General features: G+C 42.7%; 1 protein-coding gene across 1 annotated transcript in view; it reads left to right on the forward strand.

Moving 5' to 3' along the window:
* The window catches only part of LOC134451723 (dystrophin-related protein 2-like), a 58,208-nt gene that overhangs the window by 18,310 nt on the left and 22,398 nt on the right, over positions 1-17,500 (forward strand). The window contains exons 6-12 of the mRNA XM_063202126.1: positions 2,346-2,499; positions 5,744-5,864; positions 7,746-8,008; positions 9,115-9,261; positions 13,915-13,993; positions 15,933-15,993; positions 16,521-16,582. Coding sequence (XP_063058196.1) covers positions 2,346-2,499; positions 5,744-5,864; positions 7,746-8,008; positions 9,115-9,261; positions 13,915-13,993; positions 15,933-15,993; positions 16,521-16,582 — 887 coding nt within the window. The remainder of the gene's footprint in view (positions 1-2,345; positions 2,500-5,743; positions 5,865-7,745; positions 8,009-9,114; positions 9,262-13,914; positions 13,994-15,932; positions 15,994-16,520; positions 16,583-17,500) is intronic.

Raw genomic sequence — 17,500 nt, forward strand, 5'->3', positions numbered from 1 at the left:
GCTTCCGATGGCTCACTCTCTCTCTCAGCGCCGCTCCACGCCGGTCGTTCCCTCTTGCACGCAGCCTTCACTTAAAAAATAAATTGTATCATGTGAATTTGACGCTACAGTATGGTCTCCCTTTTATGTTCTGGCGTTGTCTAATGTGTCTGTGCAGTGAAGCGGAGCGAAGCAGAGTTGCCCCGATAGGACTTGAACCATCCAACATATGCATGAATGTATGTAGTATTAACTTAAAACATTTGGTCACAAAACTAAAACTTTAACGGGAAAAAGTTTCCACAAAATGTTTGAGTTCGTGGAACATGTTGGGGTTTACAGTGTATGGGATAGGCCTACCAACATGGAGTTTGAGCTGCTACACCCAATGCAAAGGAGTGTCCTCAAGTTCGGTCTTCTAAGGGGAATGAAAGGTAGCATCTATGTCTGTTTTCAGAAAAAAAGTAGAAAAATATCTTTCTCTCTCTCACCCAACAATTTGCTAGAGGAACCTCAGCTAAAGTGTGTGTGTGTTTTCATTTATCAGAGACGTGGGAAGAATTTTTCAGTGGTGTGCGTGTGTGGTGCTCTTGACCATTGAATTCTTTACAAGCCTGTACTGTAAGTGTGTGGTAGAAAAGAACAAATCTCCTCTCAGCTCTGTCGGATGGAGAGCTGAGGGCTAGCTGAGGGTGCTCAAGGCTGAAAGGAAGCGCATTGCTATCAGTCATACACGCTAACAGGGCTGGACTGATGCAAAATATCAGGTCGGGTATTTTCAACAAAGTTCGGTCTGCCAGGCATTGAGAGAAATCTGTGACTGACAAAATGCTATTTTGCTAAATTTGGATTTTTTTTTTTCTCGCACACCTCAGCTGGCAGGTGCATTGGAGATAGCCCATGGGTCACTCAGCAGACAATTTGAAAAAGATCCCGCACACAGACCATTTCGCTGTTTTTCTCTCCCATACACAACGTTTTGGTATACCTTCATCAGGTAAACTGTTTACCTGATGAAGATCTAGGATCTAAGCGAGATGGTCAGTGTGCAGGACTTTTTTCAAATCAACATGCTATTTTGACCACAGCCAAAATGAATATGTAACTCTGACTTAGACAGGTCAGCTGTAGCGGCATGAGGACTGATACCACTACACTGAGGGGAGGACCAGCCCAAAATCATCAGCAGTCCACCAGGCAAATGCCCTGTATGCTCTATGGCCAATCCAGAAATACATACTAAAGAGAGATGTAGGATGGCAGTGGATTAGCGCCCGTGTCTGCCCAGAGCTGTAGGTGAACACATACAGTAAACAATGTACAGTAATCTGCTGTACTGACAAGACGTTTAAGCAAGACAGAAAAAGGAGTCAGCCCTGGAGCAAATACGATTACTGTTTCATTTTTTGTTTTCTTGCTTTTATCAGTGGTGGAGGAGGGAATTTGTTAACCACTGTTATGCAAGACTACGTAGGACAAATAAATCTATACCTTTGAATACTGTTGATGGATTAAATCCATCCAAAGTGTTTGATGCAGCAGTGAAAGCAATACAAGTGAAACTGACTATAATGTCTAAATTTTGTGATTTTGTAAATTAACCAATTCATTAACTTCCAGTCCTGTCCCCAGCAGACCTCTGAGTGAGTTTGTTGTGTACAGCAGTCTATGTTTTCATACTCACAGAAATGATCCTTTATGATATATAGTATTATTAATGTATAATATTATGATTGATAATAATGATTGTTTGGGGCTTTTTATGCCTTTATTGTGACAGGACAGTTACAGAGGGACAGGAAATGAGTTGGGAGAGAGAGAGATGGAGTGCATCCCAATATGTGACCTTGCCTCCTCCACTTGTGCTTGTCTCCTCATCCCGCCTCCTGGCCCCTCCTCCGTGGAGAAAACGATAAAGTTTCCCAGCTGTCAGCCTCGCCACAACAACTTTTGAGGGACTGTTTTTCATTCACCATCCCAATTGCAAATGAGAAAAAGACTTTACAATTGAGCTTTTGCAAGATATTGAAATATAATGCTTTTGTCAGTGATGTCATCATGACGAGAAGCAAGTGGAGGAGGCAAGTGGAGGAGGCAAGGTCACATATTGGGATGCACACATGGAGAAGGTTCGACAAATGACCTGGGCTGGAAGTGAACCCGGGTCACCAACGTAGTAACCCAGTGACCTGCTGTTAGGCCACGGCAGGGCCTTCTATTACTGTCCTTTATGATATGTAAGGGATAATGTATTGTCCACATGTGACTATCGGAAAATATTTCAGTGGACTCAGGACTGAATTTGGTTCATTTAAAGGGGACCAGGTGTGAAAACCCTATATGGTGGTGTTATCTATCTTCCACAGGCCTGTGAGTGAGGAGCTGGAGTGCAGCTCGTGCCTTGAGGATGCCCTGCAGGACACCGTAGCTTGGCTCTCTCTGAAGGACGAGGAGCTCTCCCACGCCTGGGCCCCAGGGGGCGACGTAGCGACACTGCAGCACCAGAAAGAGGAACATCAGGTAAGCCTATCACTAACCAGACCGTGCCCTCCTAGTGACGCAACAGCTTCAGCGTTGCTACTAGTCAGGTCAGGAGTCAATGCAAGTACTTTCTGAGTTCCCAAATATGCAAACAATCATTAGCAAAACAAGGGAGGCCATTGGGGAAATGCTGTTTGGGAAATTATAATTGTTATGCTCTTGGTAAGACCAAGTTTCGAAGAGATTTGAATGTCGATGATAATCAGGCTAGCCTATCATTGAACACAAAATGGCTGTTCGTCCGAACATAACAAATGGGTGATTTTGATTTGGCCCTATAGTAAATTTATAAGGTGTAAGCATAACTGAATGCTTCTTAAAGTTGCACTGTGTAATATTTTTAGTCGGTTGTATTTCCAGAATTCTTACTGCCCATTCACAAATGTTATTTATTTCCATGAATACTTTCCACCAACATTAAACTCTAAGTCAGGGGTGGGGAACCTTTGTCATTCGAGGGGCCACTTCAAATTCATCCGAGGGCCGCAAAAGTCCTCCAAGGGCCGTACTATGAAGACAAACCAGGATTTCCCCGTGCACTTTAGGCCTATATTGAAGGCAGCCAACTTTAAAACAGACCCCCACCTTCTCTATGTCCCCTGAATATCACTTAATTGTATTGCAAATGCATTTTCTAAGATTCCATTTCAAAATATGTCATATTCAATGTGAAGCTGCATAACATTAAAAGTGCATCGGGGGGGCGGATCAAACGGCCTCAAGGGCCGCAAACGGCCCTCGAGACATAGGTTCCCCATCCCTGCTCTAAGTATTCACTATGACGGGGATAATTGAGCTTTTCATATATGAAAAGGTGGCTCCTCTCCATCTCCACCATTTTGAATTTCCAGAAAGCGACATCTTAGCTGCAAAACGTATTGTACTTTGGTCATTCTAGTAAATATTACTTAGTAAATATTCATAAAAAGATCAAATTTGGCAATAACCAGCAGCACTGTTTCAATGAGCAGCATAGTTGCAGTACCTACAGTACGCTGACCACAATCCTACACAGTGCACCTTTAAAGGGACATTGTGCAGGAAATGGTAAAAAAAGGTACTGCAACTATGCTGCTCATTGGAAATTGGCTGCCTACTGCCAAATTTGATCTTTTCATGAAAGTTTACTAAGTAATAAACTAATATATTCTAGTATGATCCAAGCACAGTGATTTTTGCAGCTAAAAATGGCTATTTCTGGAAATTGAAAATGGCGGACCATGGAGAAGATCCCCCTTTTCATGTATGAAAAGTGCAATTTTTTCAGTCATAATGAATACTTAGAATTTGATGGTGGTGATAAGTATTCATGAAAAAGGTAACATTAGTGAATGGGCAGCATGAATTCTGGAAATAAACAACTAAAAATCTCACACAGTGTCCCTTTAAGGTGCCACAGACTGACAAGTTGCACAGCCAGGCACAGGCTTCCTAGTGTGAATTTCCTCGTTACAGTAGGTGTGGAAGTCTGTCAAGTCTACTCTCTGCGGATGAACACATTGTCCTCCACAGGGATGTGACTGGCACTGCCATTGTTTCAGGTCACCTTGACAACCTTCACAGAGTGCCATGCACTGCCTAACTGCCCAGCTCCTTCCTCACTGTCAAAGACCTTAGACATCTAAACACAGGCAGAATTATTTAGAAAGCATTTTAATTCTGCTGAAAATAGTGTAGGCTTAGTGTAATGTTTTTTAATATTAATTAATGATTATTGGTAGTTATATTCTTAGTAGTAATATTAGTTCTATTGCAGTAGTAGGTCTATTAGTATTTTGTTTAACTCTTTACCAGTGCACAGTGTTCAGCTTGTACAGTGTAGGCACCTAATATTACATTATGGTGTAACTACATTTATTTCATGCTTTGCTTCATGCATTGTTTAAAATGTGTCATCTGTTTAGTTTTATTGTCTTTCCATGAGTTAAGACTGTGACAGAAACATCAAGCTCAGTTGTCATGTGACATACGCCCTAAATAAATAAATAAGCAGCGTTGCGGTGTTCCCAGGAGTTAACCCCCTGTGGTAATGTTGCCTTGCCTGCTAGTTTGTCAAGAGAGATCAAGAATAATGCAGTCACTCTGTGTGTGTGTGTGTGTGTGTGTGTGTGTGTGTGCGTGTCTGTGTCTGTGTCTGTGTGTGTGTGTGTGTGTGTGTCTGTGTGTGTGTGTGTGTGTGTGTGTGTGTGTGTGTGCGTGTGCGTGCGTGCGTGCGTGCGTGCGTGCGTGCGTGCGTGTGTGTGTGTGTGTGTGTGTGTCCTATCATTTGCTCGTGGGCATATTTGCCAGTTCACTGAGGTTTCTCATTTAATTTGGATACAAGACAAAAGACGTGATCGCGTGTGTTTCATTTCACAACCCTTCTACCAAACAGTCGTGCTGTTGATTTTGCAGGGAAAACTATAGGCCTACTTCTTGGTGAAACGTCATGTTAATGGTTCACTATTACATTGGATCTACCACATTAGGTACAGTGTAATAACCAGTGGAACAATATATTTAATACCATGTAATACAAGTGTGACACCATGTACCAAGTTTGTTCTTAGATCTAGGGGTTGGGGTTAGTACATGGTATTACACTTGTATTACATGGTATTAAATATTGTTACACTGGTTATTACACTGTACCTAATGTGGTAGATCCATCCACTGTAATAGTGAACCATTAAAATAAAGTGTTAGCAACTTCTGTCTGCGGCAGTATGAAGAAATGCACAAAGCTAAATCTAGTACATGCTTGCAAATGTGGAGAAAAGTTCAACATTCAGATTTGACTATGCTGCTGTGCTAATTTAACACTCCAGAGAGTGGCCCCTACGCTCCAAATACAATTAACAGTGAGACCAGGGGTGTCGTTCAGGGGGTTAAAAGTGTGAAAAGCTGATTTACTGAAGGGACGTTTAGTTCAAACCTAAGGATCTTTAGTTCAAATTAAAGGACGTTTCATAGGTTTTTGCGGTAGACGGAACGTCCTCGACCAAAGATCCCATGGCTTATACGAATGGTCCCACGTTTCATACGAATGGTCCCCTCGGAAGAATGCATTCGACGAAAAGACCTGTCCCCGACCCCATGTATATAGGGGGTCGACAGACAGTTCGATTTATGAAGTTGTGACGGGGGGGTCCATTGTAGCTGCTTGTACATAGGGCCCAAAATGTGCTGCTACGCCCCTGAGTGAGACGTCAAGTGCTAACTCCTCATTGTCTGTGCCCCACAGCTCTTCACTGAGGAGGTGAAGTCCAGAGGCACCTGCATCCTCTCCCTACTGGAGTCTGCCCAGGAGTACACCTCACACTTCCCCTCGCTACTACACACAGAAGACCCCCTCAGCAGCCAAGGTACCGTACAGACACATCTCCTCAGGCCCTGCCGTGGCCAACCGGTAGGGCACTCGCCTGTCATGTGGCTGACCCGGGTTTGATTCCCGGCCCGGGTCCTTTGCCAACTCCTCCCCGTCTCTCTCCCCATTCGCTTCCTGTCTACCTCTCATACTGTCTTGTCCATAATAAAGACTAAAAAAAATATCTTAAAAAAAGAACACATCTCCTCACCTTAAAGGTGCACTGTGCATCTATCAGTAATTCTGATCACCTCAGTATATCCACAACGGTGTAGTAGAGTAATATAGTAACATTGAGGACCTCTGCTCCTGTACTAAGTGCTGTCTTCAGCTATGGAATATCACAGTCTGTTTTGTCATACTGTTTGTTGTTTAACTAAGTCTTTGGTGTGTAAAGCTAGGGTACACATTTACGCTTGCAAAAGTCTTGTGTTTGAGTACACCATGCTAAATCAGTCATTTCCTGTTAAGCTTGCCAGTGATATGACACTCATTATCGCTCTTGACATTTTTATTTTAATACAATGAAGAAGCGCCAGCAGCCAGTTTACATCCACCATCCCTCAAACTAGTCCCAGCCTTCAGCAGTGTTGCCAGATTGGGCTGTTTCCCGCCCAATTGGGCTGCTTAGGATGGCCGTGTGCGGGTAAAAATGGCATTTGTCAGAAAAACCCGCCCAATTTTTGCCATAGAAATCAATACAATTGGGCGGGATTTTGTGCTTCTAGGCGGGTTTTGAGCATTTTTTGGGCTGGAAATCAGCAGCCTCATCTGGCAACCCTGGCCTTCAGAACAGAACAGCGGTTACTAATGTGTACACCATGTGCATTACCACCAAGCATACATGTAGGTCACAAGTAATTTACATCCTTGGGCCATTTTTCAACTCATCAACCGAGCGTCTCTGTGTTTGCACCACCACCATCAGCTGGCCTTGGCCAGGCCACACATGTAACCCCCCCGCAGTGCTGCTCTCCCTGCTAGGTTTCATTATTAACAGGGTCAGTGCTACCATAATGCGCATCATGCACTATACATAGGGCACCACCAAGATTTTGTGCTGAGGGCATCAGAATGGCTAGAAATGGGGATCTTGTTACTAACTGCTTTTGACACAAGCCCTGCTATAAGTTGGTTGTAACCAGAATGGCATGCCAAGTTGCACAGTGACAGTAATACTGTATTTTATCATTTTTCATTTTTGCGCAACTCATGGTTGTCAAGGAAATCGCATGAACATCTTCTTGCAGCGTCAAAATAATTGACGCTTTATGATGTGTAACAAAAAAAAAATACCTAAATGATCATGTTTCATTACGACTTCATATAGCTTTGCAAGCTGCAGAAAAAGGAGTGCCATCCTCCATTTCTTTGACCTTTTTCAGTTTTAGGTTCTAGTGTCTGCATTGGTGGCACGTACAACCATAGAACCATTTGTAAAACATTCAAATAAAAATGTCGGTAACACTTCACTTGACACCGGTGTCATAAGCATGTCATTATAGTGTCATAATAGTGTCATGACACTATTAGTCAGTCATAGATAAGTCATAAACATTATGTCCATGTTATAAACATTTTATGACTGTTGGCCTTAAGTGACATTCGGTCATGGCAAAGACATAACCGAATGTCACTTAAGGCCAACAGTCATAACATGTTCATGACATGGACATAATGTTTATGGCACATGCATAACACTATTATGACACTATTATGACATTGTTATGACATGCTTATGACACTGGCGTCAAGTAAAGTGTTACCTAAATGTCTTTGTAACAGTGTCATGCCACTGTACATATGCAGTTCATTCTGCAGCACCACAACAAAAACACCAAATAACAACTTCCATCTTGTCCTCTGCCTACCTCCACAGAAGCGGACCCAGAAGAGCAGACTGAGGCAGGCCGCGTGTGGCACCAGGCCGAGGTGATGGAGTCCCTGTGGGGCCAGCTGATGGAGGACTGCTCCTTGAGGGAGAGGCACCTGGAGGCGGCCCTGGTCCTCATGGAGGAGCTGCAGGGGTCGCTGGGCTTCGTGGCCCAGGAGCTGGGGGAGGCGGTGGGGGTGCAGGAGGCCTGGGAGCCCCTGGGGGAGCTGCTGGTGGATGCCCTGCAGGACCACATTGACGCCATTCGGGTGAGGAGCAGTACTAATGTTTACAATAGTGTAATTGTACATGTGCAATAGGCCTACATACTACATTCAAGGTATGCATTAACACATGATCATTGCTTTTTATCAAAGGGAATTGTGATGAACTGAAACCAAGAACACTGTAGAATGTTTGTTTTGTGTACATACAGTACATACATGCATACACGCATACGTACATACATACATACATACATGTCATAGTGGTGTAGTACTATCAGAGATTATTTAAGTATATAGAGATATGCCAACATAATAGGTTTCTATGGGCACCTAACATGACCAGGTTCCGGTCTGCCTAAAGGGGCGTGTCATAATGCTCCTAGCATTGAATAGAACAGTCCTTAGGTCTGCCTAGGTCTGCCTAAAGGGGGATTTCCCCCCCTCCCCCTTGCAATAATAGAACCCGGAAACAATGGGCCAATGGAACCTCTCTCTCTCTCTACTCTCTCTGGTACTATGGTAGTAAAGTGTTTTCAGGGACTATTACAACTCAACGTCCCAGTGATGGAACGGTGTCTACGGTCTTCATTTAGTGTTTATTTCTGGTCACATTGATTTCCTCTATTTTCCACCAGGTTAATTTGTATCAGGCCTATTATATATTTAGAAAATAATTGATTCTGATGCTCAGCAATGGAACAACAGATTATCTACCAATCAGTGCCAATCAACTTTCTTAGGCACAGTACACAGTAGGCTGCAAGCCATGGGTGAGCAGAGTCTTCACGGGAAATGTCCGCCTGAAATACGCCAACATCTGTTTGGTTGTTACTTACCTGAACCCCCGTTTCTCGAAAGCATCGTTGGCAACCAGTTAGCAACTTACTAGGTTTCCAATGGGAAATTGCATTGCAACCAAGCAAGTTGCGTAAGGTGGGGTTGCAGGTATGACATCACATTGGGGGAACTCCCCCAGGATTCTAAGGTTCTACATACACTCCTATGAGCCTGCGGAACCCCCAACGTGATGTCATAATAGTACATTTTCTTAAAGTGGTTAACCAGCAACCCCACCTTTACTGTAATTAGCAACGATGTTGTCGAGAAACGCACCCCTGTTTAGTTGTTATTGTGTTTGTTGTTTCCAGTTGTTTGAAGAGGAGTTGGTGCCCGTGGGTGAGGGAGTGCGGCGGGCCAATGAACTGGTCCAGCAGCTCAGCGTTTCGGGGGTGCAGCTGGCACCCCATAATACACAGCTCCTGACGCAGCTCAACCACCAGTGGACCACGCTACAGGTATAGAGCTTGAAAGTGACGTCACTTAGGGGTGGGCGATATGACGATATTAAATCGTGATATTGAGTACAAGATCGTCCCGAATCTGTCAAAGTGGAGAAATCGTAAAGATCGTCTTGCAGTGAGGATGTTTATTATCAGTATCAGAGTGACGTTTTCTCACTTGTGTTGTTGTCTTCACTTTATTCTTTACATTATTGTATTCCAATTGTACACTTTATAAGAGTATCATCAGTGTGTTAACATTTCATTGACTGCAAATTACAAATTGCAAGTATATGAAAGTTGTTTTTTGTTGTTTTCATTTTTGGATGAAATGAAAAAATGAAATTGAGATTTCATGTTAAAAAATCGTGATATGACATTTTTGCCATATCGCCCACCCCTAACGTCACTTCCCCCGATTTCATGGGACCTCAACGGCGTTTATAGCCAGAAATCGTAGCATGTAATCCAATGTCGGTATTGAAATGATATTTCGATCCCCTTCGAGTTGTGCCACGAGCTCCACATATGTTGTTTCTGATATTTTTGTTTAATTTTTCGTACGAACCCCCACACTTTTTAGAAAGCTGTGTTTCTTCACATTTTTCATGCAGACGGCCTCGGAACAAAACATTGATACTTCTGCATGAATCATTTTTCTACATACCTGCAAACTCGTCACCTTTTGGTGACAGTCACCTTTTTCCCGGCCAATTAGGTCATTCACGTGAATAGAAATAGAACCCCCGCTCCCCGCACCTTTTTTTCTTTGATGAGTTTGCAGGTCTGTTTATCTAGCCTCGTAGCCCCTTACTGCGCGCCGTACCTCCAGTGGCACGCTGTAATAGTCATTGAAATGTAAGTACCATAGCACTACAATACCATGACACAACACAGGCCCTTTAGTAATGCACCACAACTTGGTCATTACCATACTGGTAACAACAAATGTATAAAGCCGCGTCTTAAGGGGTTAAACAGCATATTTGTAGCCCAGCGCATATAATGACTGAGATCAGAAGATATTTACTCGCTACCATGTTGTTAGATAGTCAGTTTAGGTCCAGTGAATGCTGAACTAAGGGGCGGGACTTTCAAGCTCTATTGGAACTGTATTGCCATGACGACCCTCATTCATTCACGGTTCAGTACCGCCCTACAAAGGCAAAGTGGAGTAGCCACACTTTATTTTGCCAAACTTGAGTTTAGAGACTGAAAATGGTCTTCATTACACATGCTTTATCTTGTGACAAAGCCTTATGGTCCAAATGTCTCCTGTTTTAGAGATATATTGCTACACTGTATTTCAATAGGGATGCACCGATACACATTTTTTCGCTTCCGATCCGATCCCGATATCTAAATTTGGATATCTGCCGATACCGATACTACTCCGATCCAATACCAAAACCACATATATGCATGGGTTTCAACTTGAGGTAGGCCCAAGTAGACTATTTAGTCAGAAAAGGGAGTCAGAAGAACAGGAAAACAATTAATAAGTAAAAAGTAGCAAGTAAAAAAGTAACAATCCCATCCTGAAAACTAATATGCAAGTGATATGAATTCAAATTAACATTACACCTGGCTCAATGTCAGTATCAGGAAAATTCCGATACTTTGGGAAAATTCCGATCCGATCCTATCTCTGAATTATGTTGATATCTGAACCCGATATCGATATACCCATACCGATATCCGATCCCTAATTTCAAATTTGCAGTAACTACAAAATCCAACCTAATACCAAGGCTTTGAAGGCATTTATGTTGGCGTAGTTACGGTGAGTAGCCTAGCTACAGTACAATTCTTTCTCCAGACTTACTAAGAGCAGTCATACATAGTCCAGGCAGTCCAGGCTGATGGAGAGGGGTGAAGTGTATTCCTCAGTGCCTCTCCAAAGGATGGTACAAGTTGAGGAACCTCAGAGACCATTTCAGAAACATTATTTTAAGTTGGAAAAAAAAGAACTAGCGAGTGTTGTTTTAAGTGTTCGGAGACCAACAGGCACATCACATCCACTGCATTCATTATGTGTGCTGGATGTCATCACGTCCCACGGGAGAGTCCCACCACTTAACTGATATAATGGGAGATAGAACAGCATGTTTACTTACGATCATCCCATGGGGCCTACATTACACACACACTTTTCCCATCAGAGTGTGTGTGTCTGTGTGTGTGTGTGTGTATGTGTATGTGTGTGTGTGTGTGTGTGTGTGTGTGTGTGTGTGTGTGTGTGTGTGTGTGTGCGTGCGTGCGTGCGTGTTTGTGCGTGCGCATGTTCACGTGTGTTCCTGCACGCCTGCATGCCTGCATTTGTGTGTGTCTGTACACACACTAGGTAAGTAAAAGACAGACTGCGAGAGACTTGATTGCATTATTCATGCGACTGGCTTCCTTTAAGATCCTTTCAGTGCTTGTGATAACAGGGGTGCCGAGGGGAGGTTGGTGGATGGGCAGCTGGGTGCTTAACTACAGCTCCATGGTGATGATGGTGCATTCAGGGTTCACCAGAGATGGGACTTCTCAGAATCAGAAAGTAAAGTACAGTACAAACACGTGCGCTCTCCTGTCCTCACATTTTATATGTAATGGGCATTTACGACTGGTAAAACTAATTAACTCTTCTTCTACTGATCTAATGTGAGTTGCTACTGTACACATAAAACTTACTGTATATGACATCAGACATATAATTTAATGTCAAAGACACATGCAATAGATGCAATTCATCTTCAGCCAACAAGGACACACATGTTTTGGTCTTGTCCTTGTCTCCATGATTATTGGACTACTATTTTCCACCACATCTCCAAATGTCTTGATTTTTCACGGCTACCAAGTGTAGAAATTGATGTCTTTGGGATAATGCCAAATCATGAGAAGTTCACAAAATGGGCAAGGAACGTCATTGCTTTTGCATCCCTACTTGCAAGGAGAAGAATATTAATGTGCTGGAAATCACTGTGTGTCCCAAGAGTATCACCATGGCTTAGAGACATCATGATGTTTCTTAGTCTGGAAAAAAATAAATACAACTGAAGAGGGGCTCCTGAGAAGTTCGAGTTAACCTGGAACTCTACATTAGAATACATAAGCAAATTAAAAAATGCTTGAGGATTCTTAAGCATTGCTAGATCATAATCTGAACCCTAACCAACTTTTCTACTGTTTTTGTGTGTGTTTTATTTTCCGTACTACTGTTTTGCATGTGCTCAGTTAAAGGATGTTTATAGGTTGGGTTTTCTTTGTTTTTAATTATTTGATGGTTGCCAGTAGAAGGGACATGTCTTTATACATTTCTGAAAGTAGCTTATTTAACCATATTGTATACACACTGTATTGTATGTAGTGAGGAGGGTGGAGGGGGATGGGGAATGAAAATGTTTGTTTGAAAGGAAAAAGAAACGAAAATGAAACTTTCAATGTTAATTGTACTTTTATATGTGAAATCAATAAACATATCTTTAAAAAAAGACATATAATTTAGGCATGCCCCCAGGTTGGTATAGCACTGTATTCACAATGTAGATTCAGAGGGCTGACATAGTTAGTGTATGAAGGTACTTAGTGGTGTCAACAATAATCAAATCGGCCATGCATTGCAATGTGGGACAGGACAATTCAATCATCGATTTGGCAAGTGCCATAATCCGGAATCGTATTTGAATCCAATCGTGAGGGCAGTGCCAATGCACACCACTAAAGTTACTGCTGAATATACATACTGTACATGTAATGTTGATGCTACAGTCTGCTGTAAACTTTAATCCAAACATCTTCTAGTGTAGTAAGATATTTCATCCCTTGCATTTCCTGGATCCATGTGATGTTAGGTGAACGTCCTTTTAGGAGATCTTTGGTTTGGAGACCTTTGGAGACTTAAGTTTGAAAAAGAATGGAGCGCTGTAGGTGGTAGGTAGCGCACATCTTCTGCAGGCCGTCACCAAATGCCACAGAAAGAGAAGACAACGGCCCCTTAGGAGACCAAACTTGGTCACACTCCTTTGCATTGGGTGGGTGGAGTTTGAATGATCTTACTCTACTAGAAGATGTTTGTTTAATCCTTTGCAGTAGTCTTTCACAACAGGGGGCGTTGGGGACTCCTTGGGGTATGTTGAGAAGGATACAGCTGACAGGGGCCAGTGTTTAGTTGCCATTAGGGGGAAATAGCCCATTTTACTTTATAATAGTAAGGGAGGCATTGGCAGGCTTCTGATGAGGTCAAGGAGGCGTTGGGAGACTTATTCTCATGAATGGCCATCCGTGTACTTTGCTCGTAAATGTGCGTTACGCCCCTTTATGGGTGAAAACAAACCGAGTGTCATCAACTTACATGCTACATCGGCTTGTCTAAATTAACTCAGTCCATGCTTCAGCCACGGCTGTTTGGCTCTATTATTTGAACAGCCGGCAACAACACGTTTTCGGCACGTTGCGCGTGAACAACGCTAGTCTACAGGTCCGTATCTTTCGTTTATTAAACCTCAACATCACCAATTGACTTGCATGGGTTGTTTTCCCCCACAAATGGGCGTAACCCACATGGAAAACGTCACACCGTTAATGAGTATGAGGAAGTCCAGGCCGGGGTTTAGCATACAGCATTATTCCATTTTGAATTGTAACTTTAATTACTTTCTAATGCCAAGTTTCTTTCTACAGGACTCAATAGAGGTGAGACTAAGGGACCTACAGGATGCCCATAAAAGCTTTGGCGCCAGCTCCCAGCACTTTCTCTCAGGTCAGAGGCTACTTCAAATTTGAGCTTCCATAGATGCATCTCCGACTGTAGTTGTCCCACCCAGTGAGAGTAAATAGAATGGAGACCAAGCTTCTATTTTTTCCTCAATTCAATGGTTTTGAAGCATTTGAGACCCTGGCTCCAGGTGTAATTCACGGAAGTGTGTCTTAGGCTACGTACCCACGACAACGATAATGATAGGTAAACGTAGAACATTTCCAAAGATGTGCATATCGTGCCCGCGGCGATGGCGTGTTTTTAAGTTCAAAACGCAGAAAACAAAAACACTCTCCAAAGTGAAGATCTTGAAAACGCTCCAACCTGCCGTCGTCGTTGGAACGTCTCAAAACGCAGAAGTGCACACGTGTTTTCTTACCACACGCACCTGGAAGGAATATAATGTAATATTCACTCTGAATATCCTATAGATATGCGCGTTGCTATGTGTGTCCATGGGTAGTATTAGACAGATATCCACCCTCAAACGCCCGTGAGCACGCAGATAAATTGTGGAGAAAAAAAAAACGCACTTCTTCGTGTATGACTTAGACCATTGTCGTGGGCACGTAGCCTTAGCAATGCAAGGGCTTTCGGAATGTTGATCTCCATTCTATTTACTCTCACTGCTCCCACAGTTATACCAGAGAAATATTGAGGTTCCTCAGTTGGTGAATGAATCAGGGCCGGAGCTATAGGGCGATCAAGGCATTTGCCCCTGGGCCCAGGGCACTCTGCTGGTGGTGGGGGCCTAATTGTGATTTTGTCAGGCCATATAGGGGGCCCGATAAGTGTTTTGCCTTGGGGCCCTATGTGCAATTGTTCCGCCACTGGAATGAATGGTCTGTCTATTCAAGCCCAGTTGCTTACAACTTGAATGAGAACCTTGACAGACATATTCTTAAAGGACCAGTTCAGTCAATTTCAACATGCAGTTGTAATGCACCTTGGACTTGTCAGTACCTGAGGGTTTTTTTCCCCTCTTCTTCAGCCTTTTCCGAGATCTTGGTCATTGTAATGGGGGCAGCGCTTTGTTTACATTTCAATAAAACATTTTTATTTATTCCCAAAAACATCCGAAAGGTTATACAACATCAGCAGACAACTAGCAAACAGCGGTACCTTTGGGGAAAATATTTGGAGTAGGCCTATGTTATTTAAAAATAAAAAAGTAAACAAACGCTGTCCCCATTAGAATAGCTCATATCTCGGAAAGGGCTTAGCTGAAAAATGAGGCATCACCGGGTACTGGCAAGTCAAGGGTAGCGTGAGCAATACAAAAGCATATTGAAATTGACTGAACTGGTCCTTTAACTGTAATGACTTTTATTCCATACAAATAGACATGTCAGGCTGATGCGTTGACGCATACTGTACGTAATTACTTGTATGTCATTCTAGAAAACAAATTTGTATTTACCCTATATTGGGCTTTCCTGTTTGAGCATTATAGAATGGTTGGACAGCCTGGAAGAAATGCAATGTTCAACATACAGTACATGGTTACAGTGTGGATTCTTGTTCATTCAATAGCTGTGTACAGTGATTTTATATCTTGATTATATCTATCATCTGAGAAGATTGAATTTTGAATAGTGAATGTAATTTTAAAAGTTGCAAAAATGTACTGTTTATATATTTCACATGAAACTGCCCATTAAAGTCCCTCTGATCATGTGATGTGTTCTGCAGGAAATGTGGAATTGGCGTTTACGTATGGTGATGTCAGATCCAAAAATGTCACTAAGTCAAGTCGAGAATGCTGTCCAGCCGGCCAATTTCAAGCAAGCCCATGGCCATCTTTATTGCACATTTGACTGCATCCTGTTTCCATTTTAGTCTGACAGTCTTGTGTGATCCAATGTGCCTGTATCATGCAATACTGTGGCAGCTGCCACGACTTTAAAAACATTAATTTCCTCTCCTTGTCGGACCTATTTAGGATCAGTACAAAGGCCCTGGGAGAGAGCTATATCACCTAACAGAGTCCCCTACTACATCAAGTAAGTGTGGACACACTTTTTTTGCCACACGCACGCACGCACGCACGCACTCACGCATGCATGCAAGCATGCATACAGATACACAAGCACGCGCACACACACACACACACACACACACACACACACACACACACACACACACACACACACACACACACACACACACACACACACACACACACACACACACACACACACACACACACACACACACTCTACTGTAACTGCTGTTGTACAGTGGCATGTTTCCCGGATATTGCACTGTACTCAGCTGATTTGGCCCTTAAAGTGAAAGCTTTCCTGTGTATGTTCATTCAGCAGAGCACATCTCGCCTGGGGGACATTGTTAAACTGAGAGGCAAAAAAGCGAAACAAATGACTCATACCATCATACCACTCCGTCCAAATTTAATTTAATCTATTTAATCTTAACTATTTTGTATTTATTTATTTTTTTGCATTATTTGTCTGTTTGTCCTTATTACTGTACCTCTTGTTTGTTTGTTTGTTTTTCCCTCTCCCAACAGTCATGAAGTTCAGGCCACAAGCTGGGATCACCCACAGATGACAGACCTCTATAAGGCCATGGGTATTACAACTATTCTATGCACAGTACACATCTCTGCATTTGTCAAGGGCATTTTCTGACTGTGTAGCATACAGTTAGCCTGATAAACCAGCCTAAATGGATTGGATGCAAAACATTTTGCCGTCCAGCAGTTGGCGCTGGTTTTCCAGGCTAGCATATAGTAGCGCTGTAACGATGCTGTATCGAACCGAGAAATCTTGATACAAAGAATCACAATACTGTATCATGGTGCAAGAAATGGTGCCCTTTCAAAGTTCTGTTATCCTTATCATTATTATTTTTAAACATAAAAAAAGATTAGTAGTCTCTTGTAACCTGTTCTACTCACGTATAAACTATCATGGTTTTTATTTATGATTTTCTTTTGTAATGTTGGCAAATGTGATTTTTTTTACATTAATTAAATTAGTTTAAAAAGATACATTTAAATAATCATAGGGTGTATCGGACCGTAGGTTAAAGATCATGATACGAACCAAGTTTTGAGTTAAGTGTATTGTTACAGCCCTAATATACAGTAATTTATCACCCGGTGAGCAGACGGAACGTCTTCTGATTGGCTGAGCTGGTGTCCTTTATTCCCCGGTAGCAGGACACCTATGATGTCATGCGGGCGTGCGGGCGTCTAAGTGGCTTCTTTTCTAACTTTCTGGCGAAGGGCCGTTACTAATTCTATCACATCTGGTTGTCTAGTCAAGACCGCGTCGTTAATTCTATCGTATTTGGTTGTCTAATCAAAAACCCAGTCGTCAATTCTATCCAAGGAGGTCTACATAATTCTATCTGGTTGTCAAGTCACCCCAACGTTCTGCGTGCGTCCTTACATGCCTCCGATAGAGGCGCGTCTCACTAGATTAGGAAGTGGTGCCCATAGCAACGTACCAAGCGCAGTGGTTAATCTACTTTCTCACGAAGCCT

The sequence above is a fragment of the Engraulis encrasicolus genome, chromosome 7 (genome assembly GCF_034702125.1).
Source record: "Engraulis encrasicolus isolate BLACKSEA-1 chromosome 7, IST_EnEncr_1.0, whole genome shotgun sequence".
Taxonomy (NCBI): Eukaryota; Metazoa; Chordata; class Actinopteri; order Clupeiformes; family Engraulidae; genus Engraulis; species Engraulis encrasicolus.